Source organism: Vicugna pacos, chromosome 1 (assembly GCF_048564905.1).
Source record: "Vicugna pacos chromosome 1, VicPac4, whole genome shotgun sequence".
Taxonomy (NCBI): domain Eukaryota; kingdom Metazoa; phylum Chordata; class Mammalia; order Artiodactyla; family Camelidae; genus Vicugna; species Vicugna pacos.
In genome coordinates this window covers 2,963,344-2,981,669 of record NC_132987.1, presented here as the reverse complement: position 1 = coordinate 2,981,669, position 18,326 = coordinate 2,963,344, and the positions used below count along the sequence as shown (strand labels likewise).

The 18,326-nt window shown below is 47.4% G+C and overlaps 2 protein-coding genes across 18 annotated transcripts in view; one reads left to right on the top strand and one right to left on the bottom strand.

The window, feature by feature from the left end:
- Positions 1-892: 892 nt before the first annotated feature.
- On the bottom strand, positions 893-12,523 carry ASTE1 (asteroid homolog 1). Of its 6 annotated transcripts, none has more exons than XM_072971105.1 (7): positions 12,492-12,523; positions 11,621-11,711; positions 10,810-10,933; positions 9,348-10,670; positions 4,858-5,068; positions 3,123-3,312; positions 893-1,396 (listed from the first exon to the last, which is right to left on the bottom strand). In XM_072971105.1, exons 4-7 carry the CDS (start codon positions 10,650-10,652, stop codon positions 1,066-1,068), a joined length of 2,037 nt encoding a protein of 678 aa, XP_072827206.1. In that variant the 5' UTR covers positions 10,653-10,670; positions 10,810-10,933; positions 11,621-11,711; positions 12,492-12,523; the 3' UTR covers positions 893-1,065. The 6 variants fall into 6 exon arrangements, with proteins under 6 accessions (XP_072827206.1, XP_072827214.1, XP_072827190.1 ...); XM_072971113.1 differs by lacking the exon at positions 12,492-12,523 and adding an exon at positions 11,827-11,944 and having other exon boundaries at positions 10,810-10,936; XM_072971089.1 differs by lacking the exon at positions 12,492-12,523 and adding an exon at positions 11,827-11,944.
- Positions 12,302-18,326, top strand: part of NEK11 (NIMA related kinase 11) — a 215,160-nt gene continuing 209,135 nt past the window's right edge. For 10 of the 12 annotated variants that reach the window (XR_012077337.1, XR_012077339.1, XM_072971127.1 and 7 more), the window contains exons 1-2: positions 12,302-12,438; positions 14,467-14,735. Coding sequence is in view for 10 of the 12 variants with exons in the window: in XM_072971127.1 (XP_072827228.1) it covers positions 14,518-14,735 (218 nt within the window). In the remaining 2 variants the exon portion in view is untranslated. Of the gene's footprint in view, positions 13,506-14,466; positions 14,736-18,326 lie in introns of all 12 variants that reach the window. The other 2 variants (XM_072971142.1, XM_072971137.1) reach the window with 2 other exon arrangements.

Here is an 18,326-nt window from a genome sequence, read left to right as displayed (position 1 = left end):
GAGAAATGATGATAGGCCTGCTCAAAAAAACAAAAAACAAAAAACAGCTTAAAACCACAGTTAGCTGCTGATGGAACATTCCAAGAAGAGCAGAGGAAGAACAGAATTGGTCTGAATACCCAGGAAGGGAAGGGCGGGCGGTACCTTCAGATTGACAGGTCTTACCCCACCTGTTCACTCCACCTGCTTTTTCATTCTCAAGTCCTTTATTTGGAACTGGCCAGGGCCCTTGTGGTCCTGCTGGTGTGTGTACTCCAGCAGCCTCTCATGTGTTCCAGGCCAGTGCCTCTCAATGTCTCGACTGCAGGCCGGTACCTTAACCGTCCATATATGATGTGCGTGTCCAATGTGGTCCATCTAAAATGCTGGTTACGACTCCGCCGGTTAGTTTCACATCCCGTAGTGGCTCAGCTGGCGGCGTAAGCAGCAGCCTGGCTTCCGACACTGCTGCACACCTCTGACACCTCTGATATTTTACTGTCTTGTTCTCTGGATTTAGCATCTCAGGATGCTGTTTCTTATTTTGTTGAGACCATTACAGTTTCAATTTCTGTTTTAAAACCTGGGCACATTTAAATTACTTATCAGCCTTGCCATGGTCTCCTTGACAAAGCATTTAAAGGTCTGTCGTTTCTTGTCTGGCTCACATCTACCTTCCAATGCCTGGACCTTTTATAATAAAGGATGAAAAGGAAACAGATGTAAAAAAAATATTGTCTTAAATGGTAATAATCCAGCTTCAGCTTACAGGAAGTCACTGACGTAGGACTTCTTTTTGAAAACAGCTTGGCTGAGTTGCTGCAATTTGAAGGTTACAGACTATTATTAACTTAGTGAAGTGGAACATGAGACATACAAACATGTTTTCCAATGTGTTTAAGGAATACAGACGTTTACTTAAATCAGGTTGCATTTATTAAAAGCAGAATACAAAATACCTTGGAATTCACAGATGACCCACTACATGTTTATCCCCTAACAATTAATTCCGAAGAAAAGTCAGTCATTTCAAGGGCGGCAACGACAGTTTTCAGTAAGAATTCCACCTGTGATGGCAGCCGGCATTCATGCCAGCTCGGAGGCCTCCATGCATCCCTCCAGGTTCTCGACCATTAACAGCCCAAACCGATTGCCTCCCTCGTACCAACTTCCCATGTCTGAGATGGCCCCCACTCTGTTCTTGGACCCGCTGCTGCCTTGTTTCTTTTGCCTTTTTTTTTTGGAGTTTGACTTGCTCTTTGGTAGGAAGAGTTCAGCAGGGGCACAGGACCTCGTGGCGTGGAACAGGCACTCGTAAAGCTGCTGCGCCTCGGGACACCCGCGCAGGAGCCCCTCCGCCGAGGCTGATGTCAGCAGGCGGCGGCACAGCCCGTGTGCCAGGCTCCCGCTGTACACGCTGCTCAACGGGAGAGGAGAGGGTGTCGTTAACGCCAGGTCTGGTGCCGGGACGATGCTGCCCCGGCCCACCGGCCCATCCCATACTGAGTGTGTCCCGCCTCTAACATCTTTCTGCTAAAATGACTTAAGAATAGTCTGTTTCTTGAAGGAAGGAACTGAATTGTTGTTACAAACATTATTTCTTGGCTGATATTTAGAACTTTTTGTCAACAAATTAAGTGATGGATGCTTGCTGGTTCTGCAATGAGCCCATAGCCAAGCAGGCCTCTTAACACTTCAAAGAAAAGGAACTGAAAATGCCTTTGGAAATAACAAACAGGCAGTCTTGAAATACGAGAAAACTTAATCACATCATTTGCAAGGTTACTCATTCACTTGGATTAATGAAAACCTACTTCACAAATGTAAGACGGGACTGACTGGAAGCCACAAATTTATTAGTTAACTTACTGCCAGGGTTGGGCAGTGGTGCCTTAGAAACTGCTGCAGAACCATCCTTTAATCAGCGTACATTTAAAAAGCCTCGCTATTAACGCAACATTGTAAACCGACTATACTTCAATTTAAAAAAATTACAACAATGGAACTGTTTGAATAAATAAAATATGAAGCCTTGGTCACGCTGAGATGCAAGGACAGTCCTGCTGACACCACTCTTAAGGGGACTGTTTGGCCTTGTTTTTGCTGTTCTGTTTTAGAGGCACCTGTGGTAACCAGAGAGGATCCAGTCAAGGATGACCCAAATTAGGAAAGGAAAGCCATAAAGAGTCCGGAGGTCAAAGGCCAGCCCGTCTTACTCGGTAGAAGGTTCTAGGGTGTACTGACGACACTACTGCCAGGACGCTTTCACCCTGAGACAGTCACAGGCACACCTGCGTTTACTGTGCGCCTCCTGATGTCACTCATTTCTTTATTCAGCAAATATCTGAGTCCCTGCCATGTGCTGGGACCTGGGGCTACAAGAGTAAACAGCCAGCCAAGTCTCAGCCCCGCCCGACTCGTGGTCCAGTGCAGAGACGCAGCACCGGAATCTAACTCCCTCTCTAACCGTCTCCCTTTCATCTCCCTCCCCCAGCACCCCCGCCCCCAGGAGCACCGCCTGGACCAGGACACGGGCCCGCTGAGCCCGCCTGCTCCTGCCCACCCTCCTGCCGTCCTGTCTTCCCACTCGGCTCCTGGCACGCAGGCTGCCTCCCCTCATCCTCCGCCCTGGGGAGCCCCCAGCAGAAACCCAGTGGCGTCTAACTGTCCTCTCACTGAGACGAGGGCTCTGTGACAGCCTCGCACATGGTGGGCATTGAGTAGATATGTGTGCGAATGTGCGGACAAGCTGCAGGAAATGTGATCACAGAAGCAGAGAGTAACGGGGCTGGGTGACTGGAGGCGGAGAGGACTGTGTCCGCAGGAGCATCAGAGAGAAAGAGCCTCTGTAACGGGGCGTCTCAGCGCAGGCCTGAGAGACAGGAGCCAGCGGGTCACATCCCATCACCACTGCGTCTCCTCTCACCTGTACTGAGTTTTAACAATCTGATCCAGTCATGGAAACATCCTTTGGGAATATGGAGCTCAGTATTTTTAAAATCAGTATTAAGCTCTTCAGCTCTAACAGTGATCCAGGACCAGTTATACCAAGATTCATTAAAAAAAAAAAATCTTCTTTGCTTTATGAGTAGGTGGGAGTGTTTTCCTGTGTGCACGGCTCTGAGCCAGGTCCCGGGACTTACCAGGTGAGGTCGGGCTCCGGGAGAGGTGCAGCCAGCAGCTGGTTGAGGTACAGCCCCATCTGCAGACAGGACTGCCACTGGCAGAAGGTGTGGGCCACGTCCAGGTCCAGCCCCGGGCCCGGCGGCGTCCTGGCCCCCTGCAGCTCCTCGCACAGCGCCAGGGCACCGACCCAGCACTGGCCCGCCTCATCTAGGGAGAAAGAGCCGAGGGCAGGACTTCCAGAGACACCCATCACCCTGTGATTTCCCCATATGTAAAACTTCAAATTCCACAAGAAGGACCGGTTTAAATAACCACAATGCTTTTCTCTTTTGGCTCTTTACTACATTAATGACACTGCAAAAGCTTTTCAAGATATAAACAAATGTTTATACTGAGATGCCTTTTCAACAACAACCTTTTTTCAACCCCAAATTACTGATTTTTTTCTTTAAAAAATTCTCTCTTCCACTGATCTACAACCTGACCTTAAACACATCTGTATCTGAGCTCTCCAAACTGTCGATCTCTCTGTGAAAAATACAAGTTACTGTTAGAAATAACATTCTCTTTACTGTTCTCTTGTGCTAAATTTCCTTAAAGAAATAGCCACGTGTTCAGAACATATTTTAACTTTGGTTTCATGGGAGGAAAACAAGAGTATGACCCACAAAGCATGAGGCCAGTCGCTGACCCCCATCATGGCCGAGGATGGGGACCAGGAAGACGAGCAGCAACCCCCCAGAACATCCACGGGGACCCCGCTCTGAGCCAGACATGCCACCTGGGGCAGCTGGGAAGGAGGGAAAAGGAGGCCCACCTGTCACCCTCAGCCTGCCGGGGTGTGGGGTCCACACCCTTAACCTGCCCCTCCTGCTGGGCTGTCCCCTCCTGACTGCCGCTCTCCCACACAGGGTGTCCTGGAGTCTCCTGTGCTGCTTCCTTCTCTTAGAAACTCATTTTAAAGAGCAAAGGCCAGAGCAGTGCTACCCAGGAGAACCCCCTGCAGTGACGGGTCTGCCCCATACCTGGGCGCCTGATACAGCGGCCTCGCGCACTGGATGTGCAGCCCTTGTACCAGGAAGCTGGGTTTTAATTCACTTTAAACAGCCACATGTGGCCAGCAGCTGTCACATCAGCAGTGCGGTTCTGGAGTGTGACCACTACTACACTCACAGGTGAGACGCAGCGCAGGGGCGCTCACAGTCCTGCAACGAGCGCTGAAGCGCCCCAGTGCACCGACACTCCGCTGAAGGCGGAACTGCCTAACATCCGTTTCCCTAATAGAGAAGTTACAATTTCTACCACCACTACTTACATACTAATTGAAACTTATAGTGGAGGAAAAAGGGAAAACAGCAAGAATGTTTACTGTGATTGTGGGTCGGGGGAAGTCTCCCCGAGGGGCAGCTGTGCAGACGTTCCCAGTGGTGCGGCTGCTGCTCTGGAGACAGGGACACAAAGCCACCGCAGGTGGCACAGGCACACCCGGCAGATGGGAGCATGGGGCACAGAGTGGGGGACACGGCCTCACAGCCGAGCTCTCAGGGTCCAGCTCTCCGGCTCTGGCCGGCACCAGGAAGTGCTCAAGTTCCTCCCCGAGGAACGGGCGCTTATTCCGGTGCCTCCACTTGGAGGCTCTGACAGAACTGATGGAAGTATAGTCTGAGGCCACCTTTCTGTCTGTCTGTTTAAACTTCTGACTGTACACAAGTAGCATGAGGAAACTCACCCCTGGGATCCCCGGACACCTACCAGGGCCGCGGGCCGCAGCGCGCAGGGGCCCCAGCAGCATCCCCAGCAGCAGGGCCTGGAGGTGATGCAGTCTCGCCTTGGCCTCCGCCTGCTGCAACCAGTAGCAGCTGACAGCGATAGGCAACTTCAAGGAAGCGGGGATGGGGTCCAGGACAGCTGGCCTTACTTTCAGCGCTTCTAACAGGAGTGCCCGCCGGCTCGCCACTGAGAGCTGAAATTGCACACCAGACAACTGCACGTTACTTTGGGACATGAAGAGGCTTTCATATAAATGAAACTGCTGGGTCAGTTTATCTCCCTGTGGAAAAGCGTCAGCCGCACCTAGAACACTGAGAACCTAATAAGGTGCTTAATGAGCAAGGTGACAGGTCTCCTCCCTCTGCACAGCCCTGCTCATCACAGCCCCATGAAGGCGGCTGCATCCCCAGCCTGCCGCCCCCTGGGCAGCTGGTTAAAACCAAGCCCCACCCCTGAAACTGACCCAGGAAACCTGAGGGGAGCCTGGAGTCCGCACCACAACTATTAATCTGCTTTAAGAAACAAAAATCTGTATTCAGCCCCACCCTACTTGCCTGGCAGTACCTCGGCCCCACCTGTTCCACTGTCACTTCTGCCCACTGCGGAAGGCAGGCCTGGATGACAGCACCCTCTGCTGGGGTCACACAGCCTTTTGTCTGTCCGGGTCCTGACTCACGCCCGCGATGAGTGTCTTAACAGTCTGTTTTCTCCCACACAGGACTGTCCTGGGTGGGATGCCCACTTCTAGTGAGGGGTGCATTCAAGGGAATGGGAGTGTTTAAGGACTGCCTGCACCATGCGTGTAACCCCCACCCCGATCTTTACTCTGTGCTGTACAGGGTGCGCCTCAGATACAAGGAACTACACAGCGAGGAGGGCCTCAGGCTGCCTGCCAGCAGAAATAATCTTACCTTAATGAATCTTAAGATTTAAGAACCATAAGGGAACTTACAGGTCTCACACTTACAGATTAGGGAATCTTACTGGGACTTCACAATCAAACTTCAAGAGGAAAAAAAGTTGTATTACTAGTGTCTGCACATAGCCAGAAAAGATTTCTTCCTTGACTTTCTGGGAGGATCAGACAGTCTGGCATCTAACACCCAGTGAGTAAAAAAGTGTGTCGACGCTGAACACAGAGATCTTAACATGAAATGAAACACCGCATAACTGACAAAAGAGTTTCCTCATCAAAGTGTGACAGCTTTAATACAGTATTTATAAGTGCTGGTTTTAAGATTTAATATTGTGATAAAAATTTTAAAATTGGAAATATGTAGTTGCTTTCCAGTGACCCCATGGGAAGGAGCATTAAGTACTTACAGTTAAATATACTCCTTATCATCTCAACTGGTAGAAAGACATACCAAACAAAGCTAGAAAATACACGAACTCCTCTCTGACATATAAGCTTGAATTATTGAACTCTCTAGCCAAGTTACAACCTTTACGAATCAAGCAGAGTGTGGCTTTGACCCCAGAGGCTCCCCCCACCACCCACCAAGCACTTGAGCAAGTTGCTGAGCTTCTGGACAGTTGGTCTGATCGCCTGTAAAATGGGCACGGGAGTGAGTCACACCACGTGCTCAAGAGACCCACTGGTCCTGACAAGTCTGCAGAAGAAGCTGCCAGAGGCAGAGGCGCCAGGGAGAGGCTGGTCTTGGCACTGACTTCCCCTCGGACTGACCCACACGCACCTCTCCTCACAGTTAACCTCTCCCTGTTAACTTGAGTGGTGCCCTGTCCGCAGCAACCAGGACCGAGTAGAGACGCTACCCTGTGCGGTCACTGCGGGAATTACATAGGAGCTGGCGTGGCGTTTCCATGACAACAGCGGCACACAGCAGATACAGTAGCAGTATTACCACATCGTTCTAAGAAAGCACAGTGAACAGACACTAGTAGAGTTTCTACGCTGGTACCTGCACGTCTTTGAACTCGATCTGCACCTGATACCATTCAGAATTATCACGGGCTAATCAGAGATAACAAGACTGAGCTAAATACAGGACCCACTGTGCTACCCCATGGACACCAGCCTCAGACCTCAGGTGCGTGTCAGCCGCACGTGGCCAGGAGGACAGTGGGTAGGCTACATGTGGACTCAGCTAGACCTTCACGTGGGGACAAAGTGTCCCAACCCCAGGTCACACTGTACACACAGAAAGTCACTTCTGGATAGACTCCACGTGAAAGGCAGAACATTTTCATGACCTTAGAGCAGGTAATAATGTAAGTAGGTCACAAAAATGATAACCATAAGTTCTAAAAACTTAGACCATATTAAGAACTTCTGTTCATCAAAACACGCAGAGTGAAAGGCCACCCCACAGAATGGGAGTGGCTACTTACAACACAAATTATTTGACAAAGATCCTGTGTAAAGAAATAAAAACAACAGAAAAGCAGGCAAAAGACATTGAACAGAAATTGAACAGACTATCCAGATGGCCAATAAACACAAGAAAAGGTGCTCAAATAAGTCATCAGAGAAATGCAAATTAATACCCACCAAATGGGCTAAAACTACACAACCATCAGGATAGCTAAAAAAATTTTTAAAGGATAGAAAATACCAAGTGTGGGCAAGGACGGAAAGTTAGAGGAACACATCAGCTGCTGCTGGGAATAGTTATTGGTAAAACCACTTCGCAGGGTGACTGGGAACAGATCTTCCAAGCTGAACACTCGCGTACGCTGTGCCCCAGCACCGCCACTGCGAGCGGTCTGTGCAGGAAATGTGCCCATGTCCTCACGACAGCACATGCACCGTGGTCTGCTGGCACGACTCGTGACTGCCCACCTGCAAACCCACACATGCCCTGGAGAACCCGACTATGGCAAATCTCCACAAAGCAGAAACAATACTCAACCGCTCCTGGGGTGCAAATGGGTCTCACCAATATCATGCTGAATCAATGAAGCCAGGCGAAGAACTCACGCTGCATGTTAAGGCGTGAAAGCAGTCGGACTATTCAGCAGTCAGAGGTCAGGACAGGGACCACAAGGGGCACGGGGCGGCAGGGCCTGGGACCAGACACTGAGCTACACCGGCTCTGGAGGGCTGTGACCTATGAGCAGGCTGTCACTTGCGGGGCCTCAGAAGCCATGTCTATGAAGCTGTTACGAGAAAGAAGGGCTCCTGTGTGGAAGGAGGCCAGTAAGACCTTTTCTTTCTTTGAGATCTCATTCCTGTGTCATAAGATTCACTTTTTAAGTGGCTTCAGTTTGTTTACAGCTTGTGCCCCACCACTAATCCCGAATGTTTCACCGCCCCGGTTCCCACCAGTGGTCACACCCCTGCCCAGGAGGCTCGAGGACCTGTCCCACATGAACCATATTCCTCCTGCCTGACCATCACCAATGTGGAGGATAGACAGGCTGGTTCCCGGTCGACTGTGCAGGCCAGGAGCTGGCTACCGACATTCTGGGCTGGGTAATTCCTTGCTATGGGGCTGTACTGCACCTGGTAAGATATTCAGGGCACACTTGCCCTCTCCCCACCAGACACCAGTAGCAACCACGCCCCTTCCCCAAATTGCCAAGTACTGCCAATCCGAAGTGTCCCTAGGGGTAAAAACCACCTCCGTGGAGAACTGATGGTCACACTGCCGTAAGGACTCCTGTGGGGATGCTGTGCTGCGCCCCACTTCCCTGAGCAGGCTGGCACCACCAGTAACCTGGGAGAGCCTCACAGGTCTCAATATTGAGTCAGATCCAAGAACGGGCATCCCAGCTGGTACCGTGAGTTTACCTACATTTAATTCCTAAATTTAATCGTGTTCGCAAAAGCAGCGTCATAGCTATTTGTAATGTTAACATATTTATGTACTATTACAAAAAAAAAAAAAGTACACTGGGATCTGTGAGAATTTCTTTTACCCTGAAAAGGGGACTGGTCTGTTGCTCAGGTTTAAACAATACTGAGTCAGTTTGAGTCATGTTTTCAGTATCAAACTAAGCAAATCATCATGATGCCATAACCTCAAGCCTGGAAAAAAAGGTCCTCGCCAATGAAAATAAAAAATTAGACATAAGCATTGGTACTGATCTTGCTAATTGAAATCTGATGCAGCCTGGGATGTTAGTTATGCCTCTGATCTAAGCCTAAAAGCATGCTTTTTTCCCCCCTGCAGCTCAGAAATTTTTTTTTTTTTTTTTAGCCACTAACCCCATTCCATTGATGGCTTGTTATCACCAGAGCAGTAATAACTGCAGAGACAAAGCATCCTATGGAAGCACAGTGGGAAAGGCAGATTTGGAGCTACAAGCTCGAGGTCTGAGTCCGAGCACTGAGAACTCCCTGGTGGAGGACTACAGTTGCCTACTTTGAGTCTTAGCTTTCTCAGCTATGAAATGGGGCAATAGAGCGACCAACCTCAGTTCGTTCTATTAGGAGAGATAATATACAGGAAGTCGCTTTATAACCTGTGAAGTGCTTTACAAAAACTGTTGGTATTGTGAACACTTACCTCGGTCAATCTGCTTAAGTCACAATGATCCTTGGGCAGTTCTACTGCAGCAACAATTGATGTTTTGATGTTTTTATGAAACCTCTCCACCTCCCTGAAAGCCAGAGGCTGAGGAGGCGGGGCGTTCCCGGATGTGTTTTCCAGACGGGGGGAAGCATTCACCAGAAGCCCGTAGATGACCTGCCGGATGGGCAGAGAGACTCTGTGGGCGTTTGGTCGCTGCATGTTTTCCACCTGTGTGTGCAGAATGGTCCGTCTCAGCACCAAAGCATCGCTGATGAAGGGGGACAGCTGGCCTCTGGCCAAGGCCGCTAGCACCCACTGCGGTAGACCCAGACCACAGGCGTCCAGGCAGGAGTAGGCACCATGCTGGAAGAAGTCCTGCAGCTTCACCTGGGACTGCAGGTACTCCTCCATGGAGCCGCACAGGAGCTCCCTGACATCTCCTCGACTCTTCTTGGGGAGCTGTTTCAGAACCTGGTTGAGTGCTTCGGCAGGGCCAGCAAAGTGAGACAACCAGTTCAGCAGTCCCAGCACCCGGTGGTGTCTCCTCCCCTTAGAACCTGCAGCTCCGGAGGGAAGGCGTACTTTACTGAGGAACGTCTCCACGACAGGCAGGTTAACGTGGTCATTTCCGCACAGCACCGCCAAGAGAGGTAGCAGAGCTTTATTCATGTTGCTGAAGTGACGGCAGAGTGCATCGAGTGAAAAGCACTTGGCAGGGATGTAGCGGTCTCCGGTGCCCTTAATTGTGCTCACGTTTCTCCACTGAAAGCTGTTCAATGGGCAAAACCCACCTTTCAGGTCAAAAATGCAAAAGTCACTATCCGACGACAACACGGGGCAGTTCCAGTGATTAGCCAGGGTCATAATGTCCCGGTCTGCTTCTGAAAAGCACTGGACGAAAGGCACCTGCAGCCTGTTCAGAACCTGGATGAATACTTCCCGGATGAGCAAGGGACACACATACCCGCCGCCGCCCACAGAGAGTGAGTGGGCCATTTGGATCTTCTCTCTAGCACGATCCTTTAACGTTGTTAGCTTTTTATCTGAAATATCACATCCTCCATCTAACACAACATAGGGACAGATCTTACATGCAAATAGTGATTCAAAGAATTTTTGTACAACATCTGCAAAAGAATCATAGTCCCCTCCATACCGGAGATCCAAGTCTGAATTGAAACAAAGCCGGTGGAAGAGGGCATAGCCATCAATGATAATTTTTGTGTCTTGCAACTTCAAATCGGTGAAAAACTCATTACTGTGATCTTCCACAAAACTCATTAGTCCTCGGATACCCATGACTGTCTGAAAAATTGCCTGTTTTAAACAGAACACACTTTCAGTCTATGTCGGTTGCAGGGGACCACGTCAGTTTCCAGCACTATCAAATCAACAGCCAATGTTATGAAGAGTTCTTTAAACATAACATATTTGGGGTCAGAGTCTCCGTTCTTACCTAGATTCTCAGGCAACCCCAGCTGGCTGAGAGCTTTTTCATTCTCTCTTGCTTTTCCCATATGTTACAAGGTACAAACTCAGTGGTTTCGTGGAGTCTGATCTTTGGACAGGGAGGGAGGCTGCTGCTGATTCAAAAGGAAAATCAGTTAAAGCGCATTACTGACACACTAATAATAGAACATCTGCAGACTTTGATACTGAGACAGTCACCACCCTACAACACAGCGTGTGGGGTCAAGGTAAAAGGTCCTAAGCTATAAAAGTGATACTCTCAATCTCACAAGTAATATATTGAAAAGCACTGGGCTTCTGTTAACTAAAGTGTTTAGGGTCAATAATATAGATCCAGTTTTCTATGTTGATAATCAGAGCCTAAGAATTTCTTTCAGGCCTTGGCATGTGGGCCCGTCTTAATTAGAACAGTTTTGAGGAAGGAAAACTACTCATGGAAACTACTGATGCAAGCCTCCAGGAACTTCACTCTCCAGTTTCACTCCAACTAGCGGCTCTTCTCATCTTCTTGCTTTGCATATTTAGCCCAGTTACGTAAATATCCTTCCCCATCTGGCTAACTTAAGTCTCAGGATCAGTATTACTAGTTTCTCCTTTGGCCTCAGGCTAACCCTGGCACTGTTATTGATCCCGTGTATAAACCTGTGGGACGGTTAAACATGGGGGGTTTTGGCAGTAAAATTGATTTTTAGAGATATTGCATAAGTACTCATCTATCTTGATTACAGAGTGTGGGGATTCCCCGTACACTGCCTGCCTCACTTTGCCCCAGTCTCGGCCGTATCTCAGCACCTTACCCTGGGTAGTACCCATTCTTCCGTGAGACTGTCTCGTAAAGCAAATGCGGGCAGGGACTGCGGCAACTCATCCTAAGCCGACTGCAGGACCCTGCACAGAGTAGATTCGGACTAGACAGGAGAAGGGCGCACAAAAACTTTGATCCGTGTCGTCGAGCACAGCTCTCAGACACCGCCCCTCCCGGACCCGCAGCGGCAGCGCCCACCTGCTTCGTCCTTCCAGGGGACCAGCACCTCCATCACAAGACCGCAGGAGCCGGTAGAGCCCTGGAAACCCTGACACGTGAGTCCAACCCCAAAACCGGAAGCGGAAGTCTCCGCGTATGACATCATCACGGGGGAGCCCGGTTCCGGAAGCCGGCGGCGCCGCTGGCGCAGAGGGTTAGGTGCCCTCGGGCCTGGCACGACGTTGCTCAGGAAGGCTGGGAAGCACGCTCCGGAACGCCTGCTATCAGGTTGCGGCGTCTCAGCCCACCGGGCCAGCTCCCTTTCCCCGCCCACCTGGGGTCGGCGCACACTTCCGCCTTGATGAACCACTTGGGGCCACGGCCCCCGACTTCCCGGCACGCCCCGCGCCATCTCCCTGGCAACGGCGCCTGGCAGCGGCGCCCGACTTCCCGGCACACCCCGCGCCGTCTCCCTGGCAACGGCGCCCGGCAGCCGCGCGCGACTTCCCGGCACACCCCGCGCCGTCTCCCTGGCAACAGCGCTCTGCAGCCGGGACGCGCGGTGGTCGCGAGCTCGGCCAGCGCTACTTCCCCGACGTGAGGCGGCTGCTCGTGCGTCCCGGGTAAGGGCGGGACCCTCCAGCCGCGAAGGTACGCGAAGGCTCTGCGGTTCCCGCCCCTCCTAGCTGCCCTGGGCTCCTCACCTGCCGGGTCTGCCTGGTCCCCGAGGGTGTGTGGCCGGTGCTCCTCAAAGTGTTAAGCTTAAAAAAATTGAGGGAAGTTTTACCTGAGGCTCGTTTTACCTGAAGTTAAGGTTTACGTTGCTTCAGCCGAGTCGTGACAGACCCGCTCCCCTCGTCCGTGATTCCCGGGGAGACCGCCTCCGCGCGCACCTCTGGTGCCCCCGCCCCGCCTCAGGTCAGCCTGCGCGTCCCTCGCGTCTCTGCCCCCACGGCGTCTGGGGTCCTCGCCGGCAGCCGCCCTGACGGAGGCCACTGACCACCCGGCGCCGGCTGGCCCAGCGGGCGCTGAGACCGAGCAGGCGTGCTCCCCGCGCTCCGGCCCCTCGTCAGGGGCGCTGGTCGCGCACACGGGACCCAGGGAGGGCTGGGGGGCGGCGGGGCCGCGGCCGGGGTCTGGGCCCTGGAACCTGGTCCGACCTGCTCCGCCGCCCCTCCGGACTCGTGTGTGGACCGGCGCCCCGGGAAACGGGGCTCCTCGGAACCGTCTGATCCTTACCTCGTCCCAGCGATAAGGGCCCTCTTCAGTGGGAAGGCTGTGAGCCCACACACTTTAATTAACAGCTAACTTTCATGCAAGCAGAGAACACCGACAGAAGATGCATGTTGGGCCCTGCTCTCCGTTTCGCTAGTATTTTCTGTGATCTTGATAATCCCACTAATTCAGGGTTTTGAGATAGGGGTTCCAGCTCCGAAGTTCCAGCCCGATGCTAAGGTTTTAGTGTTGTCACTAACACCCAGACACTCTGGTGACTTGGTTCCTCCCTCCCTCCCTCAGCTGATTACTCATTTTCTTCTCTTTGGAAGAGAGAAACTTAACTGATTAATACACTATTTCAAGAAGGGAGGGGCTGCCAATGGACATTTCCTTGTTTATGTTCTATTCAGAGGATGTTTGTAATTGCCACCACCGTGATGAAGCCCTTGGCCATGTACCCCAAACGACACAGATAGCAGCTTGTTTTCCCGTTCTACACAGTAGGTTTTGTCTTCTGGTTTTGGAGTTGTTGAATATGGAAACATGAATCCAAGCCACTGGCAGTCTTCAGTTTAAAATGTTTCTTCTAGATTTGAAACAAAACCCACTTCATGATTACTAAAAAAAAAAAATTTACGTTTTGGTGAAATAAAAGTGACTTTACAATGAACATACTTATATGAAACAGTCTTGCTTTTCATAGTTCTGCTGTACATTTATGCCTCTTAAGGAATTATAGACTTACCTGTAACACGTGTATATTCAGCTAACATTAAAATGCAGTTTCAAATTTGAACTGTACTTGTGACACCTCTTGTTCCTAATCCAGGGAGATTACTCCAAACATAGTGTGTATAATAAAAAATTCAGAAACTGCATCAGAATTTGGTTAATATAGGGGAAAAATTCAATTTGAATCCATATCCCTCTTCGTGCCTATTCTAATAAATGAAAATGTCATGGTTTAAAAGCCTACAGAAAAAAAAAAGAAACCAGCATTATATTAATTCCCGGTTTAATCCTAACTCAGCATTTTAATCAAAATAGACATAAGGTGGGAAGAAAGAATTACATAAAGGTTGATGCAAATGTATAGATTTTAGGAAATTATAAAGTTCTTGTATTTGGATTTTTTAAAAATAGGGAGTATAAATCTTCAATAGATTATTGATTGGAAAACATATATACATCTCAGAATTTAGGAGAGGTTTGACTGTTAACTCAGTTCTGCTAAGTTTAGATGTATGAGGGAAGGCTCTCTTTCTGTAAGAAAGACCGCCTTCTATTGGGATCTGTAGTATCTCTTATCTTTTAACATTTTTCTCAAGTTGTTAAAGTGAACCAGGACAGGGTCATTCAATCTACTAATCAAGGTACAGGTATCACTATCAAAAACTTAAACTTTTTGCTGGGAGTAGTTCAGCGTGGTTAGACCTGATCTCTGACCTTTTCATCTTTAAGGCATTGACTGTTGCTACTTGGATGAATTTGACCATCTCCCAGGAGACTTGAATGTTTAGTTTCTATAAACAAATAAACAGCTCTCTCTTGCTTGGAGCAATGCTGAAATTCCAGGAGGCTGCCAAATGTGTGAGGGGATCAGTAACTGTTTCCTCGTGCCCGGAGTCCCTGATTGCGAGAAGATATGTGCTTCTACAGAAACTTGGCAGCGGAAGTTTTGGAACTGTCTATCTGGTTTCAGACAAGAAAGCCAAACAAGGAGAGGAATTGTAAGTAAAAAAACACTTCGTATGAATCTTAAGCTGGCTGCTGTGTGTGTGCAGCTCTTAGCTGATTAAAAACTTGGAGTGCCTTCACTTTGCTGTTTGCATTAAAGTAAGAATTGAGTAAGAAGTAGAGAAGCTCCTTAAATGGTGTATTCAGGTGAGGTTTCTAAAGGCATTTCGGCAGGTGAGTATCCAAATGGCCTGGAGCAGGGAAATGGGGTAGGTATATATGAAAATAAGGTTTTTATGTATGCCAAAGTCTCAGTTACAGCATTGCTTCCACCTAACTTGATTGGGACTTCATGAGTGAGAGCATAAGAATTGTCTGCAGTTTTAGAAGTGTCATAAAATGCAAATTAGTGGTAATTTGCATTTGAGGTGAGTAAAGTGTCCTGAAGTGATTTGCTGGTGGCCCTCCCTGTACCTGAACTAGTCTGAGATACACGACTTGAGCTGAAGAAGGCAGACAAAGCCAAGGTAATGTAGAATGAATCCAGTAGTGAGGATAACTGACAAATCACTTGATACCAAGGATCTAGTCTAGAATCTCTTGGACAGGAGTCGTTCATCATCAGAAGCTCTACAGCATATTACATACTGGCCTCATTCAGCTTTCAGATGTTTTCTTTCACCTGCATAGTGGTTTCTTTTTTAATCTAAATTAGTTGCCAGTATTCAAAAGCAGACAGCTCTCATAAAATTGAGCTTTTCATCTTCTCTTAAAAAAAAATCAAAAGATTGTTAACTTTGTTAACACTGCTGCCTATATAGCCAATCTGGGCTGGAGCTGGGAGGCGATGGCTCTCTCCAGACAGACCCCGGACTCCTCTCCAGTTACCCACATTCCTGCCACTCCTGTCTCTTACAGCCAGCTGCATCACACCTTTCCACTGCCTGCCTGCCTCTGTAGATGTGTGACTTTAGAACTCTGCTAAAATCAGAAAGAGTCGTGACTGTGGCTGCTCACAAAGTCCTAGGATGCTACAGGAAAGGCAGTGCAAGTGTCACGGTTAAGACCACAGGCTTTGAAGGTGAACAGCTGAGTAAGTAAAGCTGGTCTTGTTCTTCACTGAGATTAAGGTTATGGAGGTTTCTAGTCTGCGCTTCAGTTTTCTTATCTGTAGACTATATTGTTTTATAATAGGGTTGAACAAGATATCTGTATATATAATATCTGTATATATATATAAATCAAGAGAAATATAGTAGTAAAAAATAAATATGAGATAAATTTATTTGTAAATATGTGTATAAAATATAGATGTCACATTGTCTTACATACAATTACTACTTACTAACAGTCAAGATTCATCTTATTTATAAATAATTCAAGTTAAAGAAATAATTAAAGGAAGCCTAATAAAACTTTTTTAGTCACCACTCAGTAACTGCGACTAGAACTGTCTACTAAATGGAAATGTTTCTTTTGCATTCCACTTTTAAGACAAAAATCTCTCAAACAAAGCAATTTGGTATTGGGTATGTGATTTTCAAAACATCTTTAGATCTTTCTTGAGATTGTAACAGTTTTCACGTCACCTGTTCGTGTCTCTACGGCTGTCCAAGAGAAATTGGTCCTCAGAATGTGGACCTCTTAACTGAGTAAGACAGCAGCTCATGAGCGATCGTTATGTTTGATACACGCATGGAGGCAAGAAACCAAACTCCTGTTTTTAAGATCCTTTGCCAAGAGTGTCTGGTCAAAGTACAGTAACTAGTACCACCCATTCTCGAAGCAATTTGGTTAGATAAGGTTTTACATTCTGCTTTACATACCAGGTCATAAACATAGGGAATTGGTTAATGTTAAGAGATGCTTAGAAAGTTCATACTCTAAAAAGATTTCTGTTATGTTATGAACGCTGCTCCCTTAATAGATGAGAGTAGATTTGACTCCCTTCATTGTTTTGAAGACATACCCCTAACTTTTTAAGATAATAAAGAAAGTATTGGAACTTTTGCAGTCTGCCCCTTGGTATCCCTTGTTAAAGGAGTGGCATGGGTACACCGTGCGTCCTAGCTGGTTTGCAGGACACTGATTACCAGCCCCTGTAAACTGTAGGTTCATGTGCACTTTAGATTTAATCAAATAACTCTTCCAGTAGATTGTTGCAGTTTATCACTTTGCCACTTGGGGGCACCACTCTACCATCGACGTTTGTCATATACTATGAATTTGTGGATTTTAATTACAATGAAAATACCACATTCCTTTACATTTTTATTGACTTTCTGCATTTGCTATGGGACTGAAAAAAAAAAGCCACTGGCACTACACTTGATAAATGTATGCTTGGAGAGAGGGGGTTTTTTTCTTGGCAAAAAAAATCTGACATTTTTTCAGTAAGCACAGTAGAATAAAATTAAGCTTAAGTAATGAATGAGGTAGAGGTTTTTACCTTATATTCTGTGTCATAAAATTCATAATAAAATATTTGGGAATATTTTCTTTCATAATTATAGAAAACTCTGGTCTAATGGATAAGAAGATGTGGTAATGTTAACTTACTTTCCTAAATATTGTTCTAATTCTAGTTTATAATTTTATACTTTTGTCAAGCTGTCAATTATTTTTAAACCACACGATTTTGATAAGCTAAGAAGTTACTCTCGGCAAGGTAGCAGGATACACGATTAACATACAGAAAACTGTTGCATTTCTTTACACTAACAATGAAAAAGCAGAAAGAGAAAGTAAAAATGCAATGCTCTTTATTTTTTTTGAAACTTTTTTATTGAGTTATAGTCATTTTACAATGTTGTGTCAAATTCCAGTGTAGAGCACATTTTTTCAGTTATACATGAACATACATATATTCATTGTCACATTTTTTTTCGCTGTGAGCTACCACATGATCTTGTGTATGTTTCTCTGTACTATACAGTATAATCTTGTTTATCTATTCTACATATGCCTGTCAATATGTACAAATTTTGAACTCCCAGTCTATCCCTTCCCACCCCTTGCCACCTTGGCAACCACAAGTTTGTATTCTATGTCTATGAGTCTGTTTCTGTCTTGTATTTATGATTGATTGATTGATTGATTTTAGATTCCACATATGAGTGATCTCATATGGTATTTTTCTTTCTCTTTCTGGCTTACTTCACTTAGAATGACATTCTCCAGGAACATCCACGTTGCTGCAAATGGTGTTGTGTTGTCATTTTTATGGCTGAATAGTATTCCATTGTATAAATATACCACTTCTTCTTTATCCAGTTATCTGTTGATAGACATTTAGGCTGTTTCCATGTCTTGGCTATTGTAAATAGTGCTGCTATGAATACTGGGGTTCAGGTGTCTTTTTGAAGTAGGGTTCCTTCCTGGATATATGCCCAGGAGTGGGATTCCTGGGTCATATGGTAAGTCTATTCCTAGTCTTTGGAGGAATCTCCATACTGTTTTCCACAGTGGCTGCACCAAACTGCATTCCCACCAGTAGTGTCGGAGGGTTCCCTTTTCTCCACAGCCTCTCCAGCATTTGTCATTTGTGGACTTTTGAATGATTGCCATTCTGGCTGGTGTGAGGTGATACCTCATTGCAGTTTTGATTTGCTTTTCTTTGATAATTAGTGTCACTAATATTGAGC